The sequence below is a fragment of the Diaporthe batatas genome, assembly GCF_019321695.1.
Source record: "Diaporthe batatas strain CRI 302-4 chromosome Unknown Contig00020, whole genome shotgun sequence".
In the NCBI taxonomy this organism is placed as follows: domain Eukaryota; kingdom Fungi; phylum Ascomycota; class Sordariomycetes; order Diaporthales; family Diaporthaceae; genus Diaporthe; species Diaporthe batatas.
Window position 1 is genome coordinate 115,002 of NW_025408567.1, and position 20,596 is coordinate 135,597.

General features: G+C 57.2%; 6 protein-coding genes across 6 annotated transcripts; 2 read left to right on the forward strand and 4 right to left on the reverse strand.

The window, feature by feature from the left end:
• Positions 1-449: 449 nt before the first annotated feature.
• Positions 450-2,174, reverse strand: KVR01_012612 (uncharacterized protein; the record flags this gene model as incomplete). The annotated part of the gene is made up of 2 exons (XM_044794006.1): positions 450-909; positions 994-2,174. The coding sequence occupies 2 exons, from the start codon at positions 2,172-2,174 to the stop codon at positions 450-452; spliced, it is 1,641 nt and encodes a 546-aa protein (XP_044638423.1).
• A 2,377-nt stretch (positions 2,175-4,551) lies between these two features.
• Positions 4,552-5,870, forward strand: KVR01_012682 (uncharacterized protein; the record flags this gene model as incomplete). The annotated part of the gene is made up of 3 exons (XM_044781372.1): positions 4,552-4,731; positions 4,807-5,385; positions 5,496-5,870. 3 exons carry the CDS (start codon positions 4,552-4,554, stop codon positions 5,868-5,870), a joined length of 1,134 nt encoding a protein of 377 aa, XP_044638493.1.
• Positions 5,871-6,231: 361 nt separating this feature from the next.
• Positions 6,232-8,614, reverse strand: KVR01_012550 (uncharacterized protein; the record flags this gene model as incomplete). The annotated part of the gene is made up of 2 exons (XM_044786755.1): positions 6,232-8,400; positions 8,450-8,614. 2 exons carry the CDS (start codon positions 8,612-8,614, stop codon positions 6,232-6,234), a joined length of 2,334 nt encoding a protein of 777 aa, XP_044638361.1.
• A 1,257-nt stretch (positions 8,615-9,871) lies between these two features.
• On the forward strand, positions 9,872-12,601 carry KVR01_012658 (uncharacterized protein; the record flags this gene model as incomplete). The annotated part of the gene is made up of 4 exons (XM_044783517.1): positions 9,872-10,749; positions 10,897-11,348; positions 11,478-12,106; positions 12,176-12,601. The coding sequence occupies 4 exons, from the start codon at positions 9,872-9,874 to the stop codon at positions 12,551-12,553; spliced, it is 2,337 nt and encodes a 778-aa protein (XP_044638469.1). The 3' UTR covers positions 12,554-12,601.
• A 258-nt stretch (positions 12,602-12,859) lies between these two features.
• On the reverse strand, positions 12,860-15,420 carry KVR01_012661 (uncharacterized protein). Its single transcript, XM_044782668.1, has 8 exons — positions 14,859-15,420; positions 14,684-14,714; positions 14,556-14,611; positions 14,457-14,487; positions 14,042-14,327; positions 13,648-13,974; positions 13,427-13,585; positions 12,860-13,350 (listed from the first exon to the last, which is right to left on the reverse strand). Exons 1-8 carry the CDS (start codon positions 14,917-14,919, stop codon positions 13,120-13,122), a joined length of 1,182 nt encoding a protein of 393 aa, XP_044638472.1. The 5' UTR covers positions 14,920-15,420; the 3' UTR covers positions 12,860-13,119.
• Positions 15,421-15,631: 211 nt separating this feature from the next.
• On the reverse strand, positions 15,632-19,422 carry KVR01_012628 (uncharacterized protein). Its single transcript, XM_044793120.1, has 3 exons — positions 19,381-19,422; positions 17,883-19,271; positions 15,632-17,822 (listed from the first exon to the last, which is right to left on the reverse strand). The coding sequence occupies exons 2-3, from the start codon at positions 18,122-18,124 to the stop codon at positions 15,758-15,760; spliced, it is 2,307 nt and encodes a 768-aa protein (XP_044638439.1). The 5' UTR covers positions 18,125-19,271; positions 19,381-19,422; the 3' UTR covers positions 15,632-15,757.
• Between the last annotated feature and the right edge of the window lie 1,174 nt (positions 19,423-20,596).

The window sequence follows — 20,596 nt, forward strand, 5'->3', positions numbered from 1 at the left end:
TTTTTTATCTGACTGTGCGAGAACCTCGCGGTGGCTTGAGATTGGAGAGAGGCACTGAATCTATGAGCATTGTTTGGTCCCCGTCTTGTAGGCTGCACGGGCCTCATCCGAGAGGATTTGCACCTTGAGCGTCCTGAGATTGTCATGAGATTATTATGTTTGTGTGTGTGTGTGTGTGTTTGTGTGCGCGCTTGTGCTCGTGTTGTACGCCCTATCCCCGCGCGCCTTCCATGCTACCGTGGCATATCTCAAATAAGAAAAATGTGAACCGCAGAACCCCGTTGTCCGATGCTATAGATGTATGCAAGCCGTCAACAGCCCCGAATAAAAGTTGGCTGTTTTTTTTCTTTGGCGTTTCGCTTTGTCTTGGATCTTCAAATGCTTTGCGTCTCCGACTCCGTCTGGAACCCCGCGCGCTATTTCTTGCCCCCTCCACACAAGTAACACCCTCAATTCGCCTTGCCCTCCTCCAGACAAGCCAGCGCGACCGCCGCCCCGAGCAGAGAGCTCTCCTTGGCGCCCGCAAGGCTGATGGCGCCGGGCCTGGCGCCGACGGACGAGAGGAGCCCGTCGATGTAGCCCTGGCAGTTCTGGAGGTAGCACGGGTAGTGCTCGATGACGGACCCGTTGAAGGCGACCACGTGGTCGTCGAGGGCCAGCTCGCCCCGCGCGGCGGCGGCGGCGAAGTGCGGCCGGCCCGGGTACGAGGAGGTCAGGAGGTCGGCCTCGGCCTCGTTCTTGAACTGCCAGAGGGCAAAGAGCGAGGACGCTACGATGGCGGCGGAGCGCCGTGATATGTACGATGCGAGGGAGCGGATGAATGCGACGTCTGCTGTGGTTGGCGCGACGGGTGAGGGGTGGCGGGATTGGAACATGGTTATTGATGGTTTCAGCGACGCTGATGTATCTCTGCAGGTCATGTCAGTCAACATTGCCGGGCTTGTTTTTCTAGGGGGGGTCTGAGACTGCTCAGCCTGATGGTATAACACGCACGCTTCTATCAGAGATATTGTTTCCGAGTCGAGAGAATAAGGCAGCTGCAACGATGGGGGCACGACGCCGCCCAGCACGCCGGTTGAGCCGATGGCCTCGATGAGGGCGAGCCTGCACATCTCGCCCAGGTAAAAGCCGCTGACCATGTGTTCCAAGGGCTGGAAGTCGGGTTTTGGGTGGGCGGCGTTGAGGGCCCTGTCCCACCGCGTCACCGGCAGGATGCCCTTACCAAACATGCCGAGCTCCGTATTAACGATAACGTGGCTTGCCTTTTCGAACCAGAAGTCCGGCCGGCTGCCGAACTTTTCCCTGCCAATGGTGGGAATGGGAAGATGAACGGCAATATTAACACCGGTGCCCAGTATCAGGCCGAAGCGCGTGGATGAGTTGAGGTAGGCCTCGGACAAGAGACAGGCGGACGAGTCGTTCACGATGGCGGCCAGCTCGACGTGAAGGCCCTTTGTCCTGCAGGCGGTCCTGATAATGTCCCCGAGGTCGTGGCCGAGGAGGCCCTCGGCCGCCAGGAAGCCCTTGCCCATGCCCTGCAGCTTGCCGCCCTTGTGGGAGGTCTGCTCGATTGGGAAACTCCATGCCAGGCCCATGAGCAGGGGCTCCTCGGGGCTGTTGTCGTGCTCCAGGGCCTGGGACACCGTGTCCACTATCCTCTGGGCCATCCAGTCGAAAAAGGCAGTGCCCCTCAGCTTCTTGATGGCCGGGTCTATCCTGAAGGAATCCAGGCGGGCGATGCGGCTCTCACTGCCGCGGGCCTCGCGGCCTCGCAGCTCGACCAGGGCCACGCGTAGCGTTGAGCCGCCGACGTCGAGGGCGAGATAGTGGCCATGTTCTGAGCGGCTTGGGAGCTGGTGGTTGTAAGAGGGCAGCATGCAGGCCGGGTTGTTTAGCAGGCCATCCCTGAACTGTGCCTTCAGTGCCCGCGAGAAGTCCCTCAGGCCGTCGGGGCGGACGGGGTGCAACAGCAGCTCCTGGGCCTCGGCGAGGAAGTCCTCGGGGCTCCTGTGCGGTTTGGAGGCCAGGTCGGCTCCTTTGGGTATAGCGGACGCGGGTGCGGCGTCCTTGATTGCCGCAGGGCTCATCCAGAAGGCGAGCAGGGCCTGGAGGAAGGTCTTGCCTCGCAGCAAAGACTTGAGGGCGGCGATAAAGACGTCCCGCAGCGTTGGCATTGCAGCGGAGAGATCAAAGATTGGGCCAAACGAGCGGCTAACCCTGAAGGTGCAGAAGGGGAGGGAGGGAGGCAGGGAGGGTAGAGATGGGTCCACAAGACGTGTAAACCAAGTTCATTAGAACCAAACGGGACGAGAAGGGTGTCGAGGGGATTCAAGACTGGTCTTGCCAGGCGGCCTTATCAGGCACATTGGCTATTATATGCAGGAGCAAGAGACACACTGGCAGACAGGCAGGCCGTCGGTGTCACCGCTACCGCTACCACACTACAGACGGCACATAGACACCTGCACATGCACATGCGCGGGAACGAGACCCGGTAGGAGTGGAAAAGGCTGACGGCGGAGACGGTTGCAGTTGCGGTTCACTTCGTATTGACCCAGAACGTAGTAATAAACAGCAAGGGGGCATGGGTGGGTGGGTGCGGGCTGCCGGGGCCATACGTAAGTGGTCTGGGAAAAAGGCAAAATATAGCTATAGCCCACCAAGCCCACATGGACTCTCCAGAACCGGGCCTGGTGAAACGAAACAACTCATAGGAGAGCAGGATGCGAGAGGGACACACAGAGAGAGAGAGAGGTGAGAATCAGGCCCAATCAGGAGAGGGAGGGGTTCCTCGCGGCGCAGCGTGGCGTGGCGTGGGAGTGCGGGATGACTAAAGGCGATTGCGATTGATTGCGAATTGCAAACATGCAGGGACCAAGGGATGGGGGGGCAGGCTGGCTGATGAAACGATGAAACGATGGATGGACGGATGGCTGGATGGCTGCCGGATGGATGGACGGGTGGACGGGTGGACAGAGCGAGTGACAGAGAGTGGTGGTGGTAGTAGTATTTGCGAGTGGGTTGGTTGTGGGATGGGACATCAGGAATCAGAAATGCCTGTCTGTCCGCGGGCAGATGCCCATCAAGCAAGCCATCCAAGATGACCAAGGAAGAAGGCAGTGCCTCGGAGCCCCATCCCGCTCGGCTGATTCGCTCGCAGAATGCTGATTCAGGAGATTGTTAGGTCCATGCCAGAAAACGGTCAGGAATACCCCGAGGGCATGATGTGTGTGTGTGTGTGTGTGTGTGTGTTGTAGAGGCAGCTGGCACGTAACGTAACGTTGCCCGTCGGTCGAGGGTTGAGGTCGAGGTCGAGGGTCTTGATGGCCGTCTCGGCATCGGAGAACGGCTGCTCGAGCACTACCGGCAAGGCGTCCAAGGGTGCCATGGCCATCGAGCTAGCCAGCTGTCTTGGTCTTGATTTCACAAAATGCCAGTGACCGTTGCCGTGCATTATCAATCTACAAGCATTTTCACGTTGCAGCAGCACAAAAACAACCCCTGCTTCTGCAGCCCTGCCTGCCTGCCTGCCCTAACCCTCTCAACGTCATCGTCCTTCCCCTCTGCCCCTTTGGTATTTCGATATGGCTTCCTGTCCGGGTTTGGCCATGGTCAACTACAGTACTCCGTAGGTGGATCTGTTCGACTCCTGCGCCACATGGGTTGCATGTAACCATACCCCCAGGCTCTCCACGCCCACCTGCTGTTATCACACACACACTGCCACAACCCTCGGCCGCTTGCTCGTCGCAGATTGCGGCATCAAACATTCGGCCCGTCAATCGGAGCCTCTCGATAACATGGCTCCTGTCGCTGTTATCTAGACGCAACCGGCATCGCTAGCCTCCTCCGAGGGCATTTGGGCATCTCCGTCCCCAAGCCCTGATCGGGCCAGAGCTCCCTACCTCCCTGGCCCCCAGGCCCCCCAGACAAAAAAATCAAGGCTAACCTAACCGTCTGACAGCGGCCGGCGCAACGCCGAGGACGTCACTTGACGGGTCCAGGGCCAAACCCAGCCCGAGACGACGGTGGCACATGCTCCCATCCCAACTGGGAGGCTACAACGTGAGGCTAGGCCCGGCAAGGCATTTGGCACCACTGCGCACCACTGCGCACCACACCGTTCCCGTCTGATAGACTTCACACGGTGGACGCTTTTGCCCCATCCTCACGGTGAACGTTCCATCATGCCGCTTCACATCGTGCTCCTCTTTGCCGGCAGTCGGCCTGCTGTGGTGGGCATTGAACACCACTCCGGTCATGTGCCGGCCGGGGACCCGTCAGCCTACTGGAGTACTGTGTAGAGCATTGAGGTCATTGCATTGCTGGTCCAGGGACCACAGAGACTTATCAAGTCTGGTCCCGTGGGTGGCAGATAATCTTTTTTTTCTCTCATGCTTCCTTTCTGTCATCACCCCAAGTCCTACCCGAGCCCAAGTGAAGCATCTTCTATGGTCAAATTCTCACACAAGCCAGCCAGGACACTGATAACACTGGCTCTTTCTCGTTGATTTGACCGTCGCCCCACAGTCACCTTCCTTTGCCCTCGAGATGAGATTCATCATTCGTGACGACGCCGAGCAGGCCAGCGTCTACGTCGCCACCTACGTTGTTGATCGCATCAAGCACTTTAACCCAACCCCATCTCATCCTTTCGTCCTTGGTCTCCCCACCGGATCAAGCCCCCTCGGTATTTACAAGGTCCTGGTCGAAAAGTACAAGGCCGGCGAGGTAAGAACGCCCAGTCTTCACTTTGGTCCGTGCAGCAAATATAGACCCGAATCGAGCCTGATGAGATGAATATAGATATCCTTTGAAAATGTCGTGACCTTCAACATGGACGAGTACATCGGCATCCCCCGTGACCACCCAGAAAGCTACCACTCCTTCATGTGGAAGAACTTCTTCCAGCATGTAAACATCAAGCCTGAGAATGTCAACATCCTCAACGGGAATGCTCCCAACCTCGAGGCCGAGTGTGTCCAGTACGAGGCCAAGATCAAGAGCGTGGGCGGCATCGACCTCTTCCTCGCTGGCATAGGCGAGGATGGCCACATCGCCTTCAATGAGCCCGGCTCCAGTTTGGCGTCCCGCACCCGCGTCAAGACATTGGCCTACGACACAATCTTGGCCAACTCTCGCTTCTTCGATAACGACCTCGACAAGGTGCCCAAGATGGCACTAACTGTCGGCGTGCAGACGGTCCTCGAGGCGCGGGAAGTTGTTGCCATCATCCTCGGCTCAAGGAAGGCCCTGGCCCTGCAGAAATGCATCGAGCAAGGCGTGAACCACATGTGGACGCTGTCGAGCCTGCAGCTTCACCCTCACCCAATGATTGTGTGCGACGAGGATGCTACGCTGGAGCTACAAGTCAAGACCGTCAAGGTACGTCTCATGCCAAAACCAGGTCCCCAGCCCTTCTGCCCAAATTTCACAGTAATAGAGTAAACCCCACTCGAAATTGGCCCGTCACTGATTTTCGCTGCCTCGTTCAGTACTTCAAATCCATAGAGCAGGTGGCCAGCAGCCAAGGCTTTGAGCAGATCCTCCCTTCCTCGATCCGCACCGGCCCCAATGTCAAGAACTTCAGGCCCATCTCCGCCCAGCCAGTCCCCACTACCGTTATTGACGAGGTCTCACCCCCTCTGTCGCCCAAAGAATCGTCCCCGACAATCCTCAGCCCTCAACCCACGACATCGAGACTGCTGCGTGCTTCTTCGCCGGCGAACGAGTACCCTGTACGATCTGTGTCTCCTGATTTCGACCTGGTCCCAGACAGGATGGCAGACCGCCTTCCGGATCCCGGCTTCGCAAACAGGCGGTTGACTCCCAACCCAGAAGTGCAGAACGCCAGGCAGGTTGTTTGCTAGGTTTGGCGGTGCGGTGCTGTAGGATATCCGGCTGCATGGTTTGATTTATGGGAGTGTGTTCTGTTAAAACACCCGAGGCGTTGGCACAGGCAGAATAGCCGAGATTGATATGCCATTTATGGAGTTACTTGTTGAGTTTAGCTGCGCAGTCTATCGTTACGAGAATCACTCGCTGCAAAAACAATTGTTTAGAGACATAGGATGACATCTGCAAAGATTTGTGAGGCATGGGTGTGTACGAGGGGTGCCAACAGTACTGTTAGAATACCCAAAAGCTAAGATGGCTATGCTATGTATGCTATGTCAATTTGGATTCAAATCCCACGCAGTTGCATTTTTTTGGTCTGTGTGTAGATGCCTCCTATGTGAGCAACTTGATGGCCCCGTTCGCAGACTCGTCGATTTGCCTGCCGTCCTTGCTCACGATGGGCTTTCCTTTGAGGATCTCCTCGCCCTTCAACTTCCCATCGGCTGTCACTCCTATCGTGCCGAGCTCCTTGCCCTCGCTGTCCCACAACGTGGCCGTGGTGCCTTCGCCGGCGCCGTACAGGCAGACTTCCAGATCTTGGGCGTAGTCATAGACTGCACCCCTCACACCCTGCTTCCCCAGGAGCAGGATGGAATTCTCCCGGACATACAACGGCAGTGTCCCGAAGCCATGCTTCTCCCTGAACCAGCCGGGCCCAGACCGCACCTCGTTGGTGAAGAAGGACGTCCACTTGCCCCTGGGCAGGTAGAACTCGACCTCGCCGCTCTCGTCAAAGATGGGCGCGGCCAGCAGGCTCTCGCCGACCATGAACTGCCTGTCCAGGTACCAGGAGGTCGGGTCGTCGGGGAACTCGAGGCACATGGCGCGCAGGCTCAGGGGCAGGCCGCCGTCGATGGCGGCAGCGGCCTGGGCGTAGAGGTACGGCATCAGCCTGTTCTTGAGGGCGGTCCACCTGGCGAGGGTCTTGGTGCAGCCCTCCTCGCCCCTGTCGTCGTCGTCGATGGTCCAGGGCACGCGGTAGGAGCTGCTCCCGTGCAGGCGCGAGTGGCTGCACAGCAGGCCGAAGGCGACCCAGCGCTTGTACACCCAGGCCGGGGGGTAGCCCTCGAAGCCGCCAATGTCGACGCTCCAGAAGGAGAAGCCGCCCAGGCCCAGGCCCAGGCCGCCGCGGACCGACTCGGCCATGGCCTCGGGCGTCGACTCGCAGTCGCCGCCCCACTGCAGCGGGAAGCGCTGGGTGCCGGCGCAGGCGGAGCGGGCGAACAGGACGGCCTGGTCGGTGCCGTAGCGGGCCTGCAGGGCCTCGTAGACGACCTTGTTGTAGAGGAAGGCGTAGAAGTTGTGCATCTTCTCCGGGTCCGCCGAGGCGTCGTGCCACGCGACGTCGCGCGAGGGGATGCGCTCGCCAAAGTCGGTCTTGATGGCGTCGACGCCCTGGTCGAAGAGCTTGTTCAGGCAGGCGACGTACCACCTGCAGGCCTCGGGGTTGGTGAAGTCGACGAGGGCCATGCCGGCCTGCCACAGGTCCCACTGCCAGATGTCGCCGTTCTTGCGCCTGAGGAAGTAGCCCTTGTCGGCGCCCTCGCGGAAGGCCTCGCCGTGCTGGGCGATGTAGGGGTTGATCCAGACGCACACCTTCTTGACCAGGCCCGAGGCCTTGAGCCGGCCGATCTGGGCCTTTGGGTCTGGGAAGCGCTCCGAGTCGAAGACAAAGTCGGTCCACTTGAAGGCGGGCATCCAGAAGCAGTCGTAGTGGAAGACGTCGACGGTGATGTCGCGCTCCTTCATGCCCTCGAGGAACGAGTTGACGGTGGCCTCGTCGTAGCTGGTCGTGAAGCTCGTGCTCAGCCACAGGCCGAAGCTCCACGAGGGCACCCTGCCCGGCCGGCCAGTCAGGGTCGAGTATCGCCGGAGCACCTCCTTGGGCGTGGTGCCGTGGATGATGTACCACTTGAGCCTCTGGCCCTGGATGCTCGCCTGCACGCGGGCGCAGCGCTCGCTCCCGACCTCGAGCTCGACCTTGCCGGCGTGGTCGATGAAGACGCCGTAGCCGCGGTTGCTCAGCCAGAAGGAGATGTTCTTGTAGGCCTGGTCGCTGGACGTGCCGCCGTCCGAGTTCCACAGCGTGATGGACTGGCCCAGCTTGTTGAAGGGCCCGAACCTCTCGCCGAGCCCATGGACAGACTCACCCACCGAGAGGGAGGTCTGGGTGAATATGTAGTGCTTGAAGTCCCGCATGTCGCCCGTCTGCAAGGGGTTGGTGGGGCCCGGGCTGTATGCAAGACCAACGCTCCTGTTCAGGAGGGAGGTGAGGTGCTTGGAGCCGTCTGCGGCATCGAAGCTGATGTCGAAAGTCCCCGGCTTGATGGTGGCAGCCAGGGAGCCCGAGGTCAAGGTTGTGCCCTCGCTGCCCTCGACAACCTGAGGCTTGACCTCGGGCTTGCCACCAGGATACAGATCGAAGTGCGGTCCCCTGTTGATGGCCCCATCCCAGTGGGTGGTCTCGACGGATATGATACCATCGCTCTGGGCGTCAACGTCCTGTGCGAGTTTCAGCTGCTTTGTTCCTGCCGTGTTCACCGAGACATACAATGGTCAGAGTGCTCAGGTTGAGGACGTCCCCGCGAGACTTTATCTTCTTGGTGGGACACAGCAGACTTAGGCCCCGGCCTGTCTTTTTGATGTTGTACACCTCCTCTGCGTACTCGACCCGCACCCCCTCAGCCGTCAACCACATGCCATCGCGGAACTTCATGATGAGTCTGTGTCGTGTGTGCTTGCTCAGGTACGCCCGGCTGTGCAGGCAGATCTGTTACAAGAACAAAGACAAGAGGAGCCCCTCATCTCTGAAGGGTCCCACAGTATTTGTGAGAGCACACGAGGGGCAGGGAGACGGCATGCTTGAACTCAACAAACGACTTCGGAGTACAGCATGTGAAATGGGACGGCAAGACGGGCCGGCCCAGGCGAGGGCCAGCCAAGGACGACTTACAGTGGGTTTGGCAATGGCAGATCTTCGGTAGTAAATCAACTTGAGTGCCTCAGCTCATTAGGTGCTAGTAGTAGGTTGGCAGCTGCACCATGTTGACGCTCTATTCCCGACGGGTATGCCCTGCCGCTCCCGCAGCCCCATAAACCCCAGGTTTCCAGGCCGCAGCTCGGTCGCCGGGACAGTGTTGGACCGCCATAGCTCCAACTCGCTGGGACTAAGCTTCTTGGGCTTCTCCAACGGCCACCAGCGCCGCCACGATCCCCTCATCTTGAGCCTCCTTTTTCCACGAGTCAAATTCGATGTCGACTCCAAGGGGGAAAGGCTCACTCCCCACCCGACAAACTCGACATCCGGATGATGAACAGACTCGTGTCGGCTGCTGAGGGGTTCGGGCCATGCCGTGCTGGAGCTTTCTCCTCCCTCGGTCCCACTGCTGCTTATGTTGCCCTTTCCCCCGGTGGCGTGGCCGTAGGATCCCTTGCAACAAACCTTAAAAGACGTTGGACTACGGGGCCAGGCATGGCTGTCATCTCCGAAATCATATGTATGAGGACGCTACGACTCAGGCGCGCTACCCTCTCATGAGCCCGTCAAGAAACCTTGGAATAAATCTTGGGGCCGGTCAGCCCGGGCCGTCGAGGCTTGACTATTGTGCGGTAGACTGGGGAAACAAATGCAATCCCCATGTCCTGATCTACCCAGAGACATGGTTTCCCCAAATACTACCCTGCATCTAAGATTGTACGGTGTACGGAGGCTCGACGAGTCACAATCACCGCCCGGGGCCCCTTTGGCCACGCGAGAGAGACTAATAAGTTCGCCGAGAGAGCATCCACCTATGTCCATAGATGTGGGTGTGCCAGGAGAGCACATCTCGCCTGGCTTCCCGTGATGCCGGCGCCAAGGGCAGGCAGGCAGACTACATGTATATATCACCAGCCTCGTCCGGCCCTCAGTGACAGGCCCTCGGCTTGACCTCCATCAGGCCTTCCCTCCTTCGTAACCTGCTCACACCCCAAGATGAGGAATCTCGCCCCCGGCCTCGCCGCCCTGGCCCTCGCCAGCACCGCCTGTGCACAAGGCTCCTTGTCTAACGGGACATCACCAGTCTACAAGAACCCCAATGCCACCGTCGACGACCGGGTGGCTGATTTGCTGAGCCGCATGACAAAGGAGGACAAGGCCTCCCAGCTGCTCCAGGGTGATTTCACCAACTGGATCAATGTCACAGATGGCAGCTTCAATGCCAGCGGCCTGGAGTGGAACATGCAGTACCGGTCCGCCGCCTTCTACGTTGGTTACTACACCAACTGGACAACTCTCTCCGAAGGTATCAAGGTCGCCCAGGACTACCTGACCAAGAACACTACCCTCGGCATTCCCGCCTGGGTCCAGTCCGAGGGCATCCACGGCTTTCTGGCCGCCAATGCCACCGTCTTCAACTCGCCAATCGCTTTTGCCTGTGCCTGGAACCCAGATCTGGTCGAGAAGATGGGACAGGCCGTTGCGCAGGAAGCCCTAGCCCTGGGTGTAAACAACATATTTGCCCCCGTGGTCGACCTTGCTCGTGAGCTGAGGTTTGGCCGGGTCGAGGAGACGTACGGAGAGGACCCGTACCTCGCAGGAGAGCTCGGACACAGCTACGTCAAGGGCTTGCAGTCTCGCAACGTCGCGGCCATGGTCAAACACTTTGCTGCCTTTGCCACGCCCGAGCAGGGGATCAACACGGCCCCCGTGCACGGAGGAGAGCGAGAGCTCCGGACAACCTACCTGCCTCCTTTCAAGCGCGCCATCATCGATGCCGATGCCATGAGCATCATGTCGGCATACCACTGCTATGATGGCGTGCCAGCCGTAGCTGACCACCACACGCTGACTGAGATTCTTCGGGATGAATGGTACGTGTTTCCCCAAGGCTTTCCCTCCTGTCGACCATGACTGTAAGACCTTCTCCGTATGCATGCGTGGGGTAGCTCAAACAGCAGCAACAATTGGTGCTCTGGCGATGATACTTGATTATCCGAGAACTGACTGAATATCACTAGGGGCTACGAACACTTTGTGATGAGTGATGCGGGAGGCACCGATCGTGTCTGCACCGCTTTTGGTCTTTGCCAAGCCTCTCCCATCGACTCCGAGGCTGTTGTGTCCCTGGTTCTCCCGGCCGGGAACGACATGGAGATGGGCGGTGGATCCTACAATTTCCAAAAGATCCCCGACATGATCGAAGCTGGCAAGATTGATGAGGCAGTTGTCGACCTCGCCGTCTCCCGAGTTCTCCGGGCCAAGTTCAAGATGGGTTTGTTTGAAAACCCATTCCCGGGCGTCGCAGAGGACGAGTTTGAGAACTATATCAACACCAACGAAACGCAGCAACTCGCACGTCAGCTCGACACCGAGTCCATTGTCCTGCTCGAGAACCACAACAATGTTCTTCCGCTGAGCAAGAGTGCCAACGTGGCTGTGATCGGTCCCATGGCCCACGGTCTGATGAACTGTGAGTGAATTAATTTCTGCTGCAGATCAAGGTTTTTCGTCGACCATGCTCCAGTAGAGACTTATTTTCCCCGCGAATTGGCAACCAAGGCCTTTTGTTCTAGCAGTAGCTAACTCAATGTCGCAACAGATGGCGACTATGTCGTGTATAAAGCTAGCTACCGCGGTGTTACGCCACTTGACGGTATCAATGCGGTCAGCGAGGGCACCGTTACCTACGCCCAGGGGTGCGAGCGCTGGTCGACTGACGAGTCTGGGTTCGCCGAGGCCATTGCCGCCGCCGAGGCCGCCGACGTTGCCGTTGTCGTCGTCGGGACTTGGTCCCGCGACCAAGGCGAACTGTGGACCGGTCTCAACGCCACCACGGGGGAGCACATTGACATTTCGGATTTCAAGCTCGTGGGCGCCATGCCGAAGCTTGTACAAGCAATCATCAACACGGGCAAGCCGACTGTGGTGGTTTTCAGCTCAGGGAAGCCAATCACCGAGCCGTGGATCAGCACCAACGCCTCAGCCCTCGTGCAGCAGTTCTATCCTTCGGAGCAGGGAGGCAACGCCCTCGCCGACGTGCTGTATGGAAACTACAACCCGAGTGGGCGCCTAAGTGTTTCCTTCCCGTACGACGTGGGAACAACCCCAATCTACTATGACCACCTCAACTCGGCCCGCGCTTTTCCCAACCCTGGACAAGTCTTCCCCAACGGCACATTGGTATATGGCAACAACTATGTGCTGCAGTCGCCGGTGGCGCTATACGACGTGAGTTGAACCCTTTTCCTCTTCGCCTATGACATTTTACGGTCGCTGACTCTGATCCCCCACCCACAGTTCGGCTACGGTCTTTCGTACTCCAGCTTCTCGTACTCGCCGGTCACCCTGTCTTCCACCACTGCGTCCGCGACCGACAAGATCACAGTCTCGGTCGACGTGACAAATAACAGCACGGTCGACGGGACAGAAGTCGTGCAAGTCTACGTAAAGGACGACGTCAGCTCAGTCGTTGTCCCCAACAAGCAGCTCAAGGGCTTCGCCAAGGTCCCAATCGCTGCTGGTGCAACGGAGACGGTCAGCGTCGACTTGAATGTGGCAGATCTGGGACTTTGGGACTTGAAGATGAACTATGTCGTTGAGCCTGGCAACTTCACTATTTTTGTTGGCAGCTCAAGCAAAAACTTGCCTGTGAATGCCACTCTGACAGTTGCTTGAACGAGGAGGGCCCTTCCAGTATAGACTGGTAAGCAGGGATAGTGTAACCATAATTGGGCCTTTCGAGGCTTTAGAATAAAATAAAATCTTCTATTCAACCTAGTTGGGCTTGTATGAGATGTAACATCGGGATTACAACATACTTGACTGAATAAAAGCGGACCTTACAAATCGCGGGTGCTACCACTCCAAGCGCTCTGTGCGATGTTTCTCGGTCAGCAAAACAGCTACAAGTGCAGGATACAGTTTGTAATCTAAGGGGTAATTATCAAACCGTCTTCATTTATAATTGGATTGTCGAGGAAATGCTTATTGGGTGTCATGCTTTATGCGATATGAAGAAAAGACACTTTTTTTGTACATATGTACTCTATCATTGAGCCAGTCACATGACGATACGAAAATGGAAGTATGAAAAGCAAGTGCAAAAAATTCCAGACAGAAAACAGCATTCATAACGAACGTACAAGTATATCGTGCCCGTCCGCCCACAGCGCATTTGAATCTAGACCCAAAAGTCTTCCTGCAGACTCCAAATGCTCCGCCACTGCCCCAGTAACCAATGTCTAGAAACACTTGCGATGCACAATAGATGGTCCACTTTCATCATACTCTTGCTTTGAAATCCACATCTGTTGGAACGTGGATAGGGATGCCAGGATCGAGCCGCCGATCCACACCGAGTACTTGCGCTCAGGAGGCGCAACCACCTTTACCCGCATAGAAGAGGGGGCCATATTTGTAATCTCCTGTTGCAAGCGATCGGTTATGCCGGGGAACATTGTCGTACCACCAGACTACAGTAGGGGCATTTGTATCAGTACGCCATTGATGATCCCAAGAGATCGATCGACAAGGTTGAGAGAAACTTACAATGACCACGTTTCCATACAGATCTTTTCGAACGTCAATGTCGCACTTGGCGATAGAGTTGTACAACGTCTGATGAATCCCGCCGCTCTCAAGGCCGAGGACACTTGGGTTAAACAAGGCCTCTGGCGCACGGAAGCGCTCGTTTCCAATTGTGAGAACCTTGTACAACAAGCAAAGGTCAGCGTGTCTCCTGGTCAATATTTCCCCCCAGTGCACCTTACCTGGCTGTCGGGAAGCTCATACGACTTTTCGACACTGGAGCTCTGCGAGGCAGTCTGCAGCTCCTTGTCATAGTCGAGGGCAACATAGCACAGTTTCTCTTTGATGTCCCGCACGATCTCACGCTCGGCCGAGGTTGAGAAGGGGTACCCACGCTCCGATAGGAGCTTCATTATGTAGTCCGTCAGGTCCTGCCCCGCCATATCGATACGGGAGATTGCATGTGGCATGGAGAAGCCTTCGTAGATTGGCACGACGTGTGTGACGCCGTCGCCCGAGTCGAGGACGACGCCTGTCGTCCTTCCAGAGCTGTAGAGAGAGAGAACAGCCTGATAATGTTTCGAAGATCAACATTAATGAGCATCACCTGTGGTCCGCAGTAAAAGAACTGCTCACCTGAATAGAGACGTAGAAAGCTGGCGCATTGAATGTCTCGAACATGATCTGTGTCATCTTCTCCCTGTTCCCCTTTGGATTCACTGGGGCTTCCGTCAGGAGAACCGGGTGCTCTTCTGGGGCGACTCTGAGTTCATTGAAGAATGTGTGATGCCAGATCTTCTCCATTTCATCCCAGTTGGTGACGATGCCGTGCTCTATAGGGTATTGTAGCTGGAGAATGCCTCGTTTAGACTGGGCTTCGTCCCCAATGTACGAGTCTTTTGTCCCCATACCGATCATGATCCTAAAAGAGAAAGAGGCAGGTATCAGTCAGCCTGCTTCTGTCTTTCGCAGACAAACCTTTCGCAGATTACGAATAGTTGATTCAGTTGGGCGCGGGCGCAGGGAGGGCTAGAAGAGGCATTGTACGCACCCTTGATGGCGAGGTCGTCCGACGATGGAGGCTAATCACAAACAGTGTCAGCAAGCAAGTCTTCAACTATCAGGTATTTAGGTACAGAGATCAACTCACGGAACACGGCCCGTGGAGCGTCATCACCAGCAAAGCCGGCCTTGCACATTCCGGAGCTGGTCTTGTTAGCATCATGAACTGTATTATACACCTAGGTACCTAAGTATCCGTTTCGTGATGGTACATACCCATTGTCAATGACGACCGCAGCTACTTCGTCTGTTGTTTTTGGGTAAATCACTGTCAGTTCCAGTAACGAGTTGGTATGAGCACACCGACGCCCGGCAACCAGCACTGAGTGAGGTGGAATATCTGGCCCCGTTTGGACAGCGCCATTTGTTCTAATGTAAGGTGCCAACGAACCTTCCATTGTGAATTCCTCGCGCTCGTGATTTGAAGGCAGAATAATCCTCAAATTTTGCATCCAGTGTTGAGCAGGGAAATTAACAGTGCATGTGGTTTCTGAAAGCTGAATCCAACACGCAACTCGCCAAAGGATATGAAATAAATAGATGAGGCATACATACCTGAATTAATCAAAAAAAGGAAAGAATCCAGGCAGAACTTTGGTGTGAAGCAGACATTCCACGGGACCCATCAATCTATTCCCGAATCTTGTTGCCTGCGGCCTGGTGTACCCACCAAATAAATGGTGGCAGTCATTTATCAGATTCCCCATAGTACAGTACATGCTGACACCGGCCGCGCGGCACCACAGGATCACGGAGCCTCGCCAAGACCGCATTTTCTACTTTGAGCGCGACAAGAAATACTGCCTAATCCAGGCTTCGAGATATCTGAATATTCCGTTCTACAGCCAAGATGTAGTCGTAAGGCTTACTGCCAGCCTCTTTTGTTTTCTTTAGGTCAGCCTTGCCAACGAATCAAACGCCGCCTCGTACAACCAACACCATAAGCAACTCCACCGCTCCACCCCAGGGCTCTTTTCGAGGCCAAGGCATATCGACAACAATGGAGCAACGCTTCCGCCCATAATTTCCGACTCTTCTGAAACCGCGGTGAATTAAGACAAATTCCCACTCTGGTTATCGGAAATGAGTCGTGGTTGACTTGTCCGGCTTTAGTGGTAGTCTGATGCTCACTGCTATTTAATAGGCACCTCGATCGACGAGGCATTGGGAGTGTTCAAATATGTATTCCCAAAGAACATACATCAACCTGCTTGCATCTCTAGGATACTGGTGACAGTTGATGATAAGCATCAGACTGGGTCCTCGCTATGTATATACACCAAATGAATACTAAGTCAAAGTAAACTTATTGCTGGCCCCATCAAACGCAGTGATCGTGCCACCAATTTCCTTCGAGTCACCATAATACCTCACGCGGTACGTCCCCGGCTGGGCATAGTCCTCCGTCTCCCAACTGATAGTAACCTCCGAGTATCCCAGCAGGCCATTGGTCCTTTCCCACGTGTATACAAGGAACCAGTCATAGTCGCTGCGGACCTGTGTCCACGTGGAGCCGTCCGAACCTAGCTTCTCGACCGCTGCGAAGGTACCCTCGAGCCGCAGGTTGTTGCGTGGGTTGGCGCCGACAAAGGTGGTGTTGACGACCGCGCCCCTGGCATACGAGGCCGCCGGCTGCGTGACAACGTCGCCGAACTTCTTCCCGGTCGGTGCCCCGTCGTAGACGACGCCCGAGATGAAGTCAAAAGACTTTGCACGGTTGTCTGGGGGTGACGGCCCCGCGGCGGGTGAGCCTGCGGACGTGGGCGCGAGGTAGTGCAGGTTGCTGAGGGTGAGGTTGATGTAGGCGTTCAGCTCATTGGGCCCATACAGCGTGCTGGCGCCCTCGTAACGTTGAATGGCATACTCTTCCTCGGTAGTGACATAGTGAGCGTACGTGTTGGCCGGGCCTCCGATCACAACCACTGGCTCGGTGTTGGACGAGTATGTCGCGGCGGCCTCGGTCTTGACGGCGTTGCGCCAGCGGCGTCCGGCCATGGTTGTTGCCTCGGAGGGCGATACAATGATGTGGAGTTGGCCTGCACGGAAAGACTGCACGTCCACAATGTTTGGGGACCAGGCATAGGGGTCGTTCTGCTCGCCAACGTCCAGGAGGACAGGCTTTGGCGCCTGGCACTTCACTTGCTCGGGACCGGGTGCTTTGAGCAGGCCGGCGACGGCACTCCATACCGGGTTGTTGGGTGCACCTGAGTCACCCTGGACGAAGTCGAATGCGCCAGGCCAGTCCGTCGTCCCGGCCGCGAACGAGTAACCGAGCGCGGCAGGACAGGTCTTGGCAGCGGTACCGTTGGGGAGTTGGAAGCTGAATGTGCTCATATCCTGGTAGAAATGGAACGACTTGACGGTCGTGCCGACCACAGGGGTAGACCGAGAATCAAACGAATCATACAGGTCTTTTGCTCCCTGGAATTGACGCCGGCCAATCTCGTAGCAGGAGGACACGCCGAGATCGAGCGCTTCGAACCTGGGTCCACGTCCATGGCACGACTGGGACTTGCCATCTGCGCAGGTGCTGCTCTCATAGCTGCACATCTGGCCTGAGCCGTCGTCGCAGAAAGCCCCCAACACATTTGGCGTAGTATCTCCGACATTGGCCTGGGAGAAGCCAGCGACGAACCCGTCAGCTGCGGTGCCACCAGATTGCACGGCCTGCTCGAGCAGGTAGGCTGCCACGCCCTTGTTATCCCCAGCAACGTGGGTGTTATTGCCATACATGGAGGTTCCGTGGACAGGATACCAGGTGAGAACACCCATGTTGAGGCCGTCTGAGGCACGCTGGAAGCGGAGCATGGTCAGCGTAGTGTCGGTGGGGCTGTTGTAGAGGGCCCGTTCTGCGGCCGGGTTGTTGTTGTAGGCAGATGGACTTCGTGAAGCATTTCCGTCTGTGATATTGACATTCCCGACGTCCAGGTAGCCCAAGGTGAGGCTCTCATGGGCTCTCTTGATTGAGAGGACGGCGCCATCAGCAATGGCATTCAGAGACTGGGCATCGAAGCCGGCACTGGTGATCTGAGGAAGCAGGTAATTCCACCAAGCTCCCGGCCCATTGTGCGAATGAGTTCCAGTCACGGCAATGTTGGTCCGGCCGTAGACGGAGTACTCGCTGCCGAGAGCAGCGAGGCGCTCGAGGATTGCAAATCGCTGAGCTGTGTCACCGGCCGCCACGTCCAAGACGAGGTAGACGAAACGGTCGCTGGGCTTGCTGGCGTCGCCGACAATAAAGGCACGAGAATACAGGCGCTGGCGAAGGCCGGTGCCGATCTGGGCCAAGTCGGCATATCCAGCAAACTCCACCTCAACGACAGGTCCAGTGATATCAGCCTTTCCCACGCCGATGCTATTTGGCAGAGTGGTCAGCAATTGGCCTGAGGAAGACAGACAGGAGCACTTTTCCTACAGGTACTGGTCGCCTACAGCCGAGGCCCTGACCTTGGAAGTGAGTAATTTCTTGACCTCGTCGGCGTCATCAAGGTCGACATGGCCAAGGTCCTCAAAGCTGGAGGCAGGACGGCGTGGCTGCTGGTTGCTGCTCAGCACAGAGATGGAGAGTAGAAGCAGAGCAAGGACCGAGAGTATGGCGAAGATGCTGAAGACACCCCTACGCTGCCCATTGCGGTCCCTGAAGATGGGTTGGGCCATGGTGTCTCGAGAGGCCGAGACAGCAGAGAGAGGCTGTGCGGCGATGCAGAGCAACGAACAAGTGAAATTTGGCCAAACTGCCCAGTTCGCCCAGTCGGATATGGCTCAGGTGGCACCCTGTGTGACCAAGGAGGCCAAGCTTTTGAGGTGACAGAGCTAGAAGAGCGTCGCTGGGGTGGGGTCGGAGAAGGAGGTAACCACGACGCGGGATGGCAGGCTGTTCTTATGATAATCAAGAGACGGACAGGCAGGGCAGATATCCCGTACAACCTGTTGCCATGTACACGGCCTGCGGTCCGTGGTCACTCGTCCCCACCGCGCCTAGCAGCTTGTGGATAGACAGTAGCCCAGTAGGTAGGTAGGTGGACTATCTTGGTAGACGTGCCTTACGGGTGGGCCACGGTGAGGTTGAGATTGGAGGAACTGGAGAGATTGGAGAGATTGGAGAAGAGTGTGGCCCTCCTGACGGGTTGGTGTACCGAGCGTCACACGTCTCGAGGGCTCGCTCGCGCACCATGGCATGGGACCCGGGCGAGTTCGAGATGAAAGGTCAGTCCCCCACCGCCCTCGCTGCCTCGGTGTCACCTTGTTTGTGATTCCGTCTCCGCACGCGGATAGGCAGGCCCCTCAGCCCCTGAAGGCTGGAGGGGAGATGGGACTCCCATGATCCGCGGTTGGGGTGGCAGGGTAGCTGCGAGCCGGGAGCGTTGCATTGGTGCTGGGGGGCGGTGGTGGTTGTGGTGGTGGTGTTCTCTGGTCGATAAGAGGGCGGAAGCGGTTGCTTAGCTCGAGCTAGTTGATATTTCTCCCTGGCGGCAGCCACCAATGAGACAGCGGTGCCTGTCAAAAAGCAGAAGGTGGTGTCCTGGCCGCCTGGAGGGCTGGGCCAGGGCGAGCCAGTAGCAGAGAGCTTGTTCAAGGCCGACCAAGAAAGTCTGAGAGTGTGCAATAGCAGTGCCGGGCAGGGCATGCGGGGGAGTCCCTGTGACTGGCGGGCGTATCCTCGAGTCTATGCTCTATCCTCGAGTCCTTGACCCTGCCCGGCGCGTTTCCCCAGATTCTTGTACCGCCAGACTGCCAGTCCACCGACTGCCACAGCATCATGTTGCTTTCCCCTGGCAAGCCTGGGAAAGGGGATACTGAAGATCTAATGCCGGCCAACTAATCAGCAGGTGACACACAGGCGACGGGCGTGTGCATGCAGCAGTTGAGCCAATGCACAATGATGATGATGAGGGACTGATGTGGAGGCTTACTGCGGGCGGGACGGGTGCCGCGGGCGCGTGGATGGCAGAAGATGCACTCCCGAACTGTCAAGTTGCTGGTGTGGAGGGGGAGACAAAGTTGGAGGGCAGGAGGGGTGTGGCGGCTGCATGGTTCAGCTGACCTCTGTCGCCGTTATAGAATCCGGCTCAGTGTGCGCCACGCGACTAGCTGCATATCTACTATCTACCTTCCTAGCTGCCCAGCTGCCCAGCTGCCTAGCTGCCCAGGTACCAACCAGGGTTAGGTATGCTGTGATGATGACCGTGGGGGGGATATTTGCTACATGGCAGCATGGCAGATACGGACGTCGATATCTCTATCTTTCCGACTTCCACACCAGGTCGCAGCGCTGGACCAGGATAACTTGATCGAGTATCTGAGAGAATGCAACGGGAGATGAATTCTAGATTGCTTATCTGATACAAGCAGGCACACGCCGCACACCGCAGATCCGTATCTGCGTCTCGGACCGACAGCCTGCCATCTTGACATCTTGACATCTTTGACTTGGCCGCCTCTTCCGAGAATGGTGGGCTCAAGTATCGGCCATGAGACTCTAGGTCGAGGCCAAGCCGTGACGCGGCAGCAAGATATCACATGTCTACCGCAGGCCAAGTGTAGGAACGGGACCTCCCTCTGTATCGGGCTTCGCCCTGCTTTCAATGGTTGCCCGCCGTTGTGGTGGCCAGCTTGGGAACTGCGTTGATCCTGCGAGTGCTCCCGAGCCTCCCAAGTACATACGTGGTAAGCCGAGGACAGCGTCTTCTTGAGACGTTCGACTTGGAATCCTCCCTCGTCAGCACATCTCACTTCTCCAGCTCTGAGCCTCACCATGTGGCCAGCTATGCAGCTTCTGCCGTTCAATACCGTTTAGGGGCGTGGCCACAACCTGCTACAACTGACAGACACCATGGTCCTCTCTTTCCTCCCGGTCCAAGGCGCCCTCCCGGCCTACCAGTGTCTTGGCACGGGGCCCGTCCTGCTCACGATCCCAGGTGCCAACGGCGATGCCTCCATCTTCAACGCGGTAACAGCGGTGCCATCGTCGCCCTGGAGCTCCTGCGGCGACACCCCGGCCTGGAGACCCAGGCGGCATATCATGCCCTAGCGGACCCTGAGAGAAGGGCCAACGCAGAGCTATTCTTTGGGCATGAGATTGCTGCATACACTGCCGTAAACGTAAGCATACCGGAGCTCTTGGGCTTG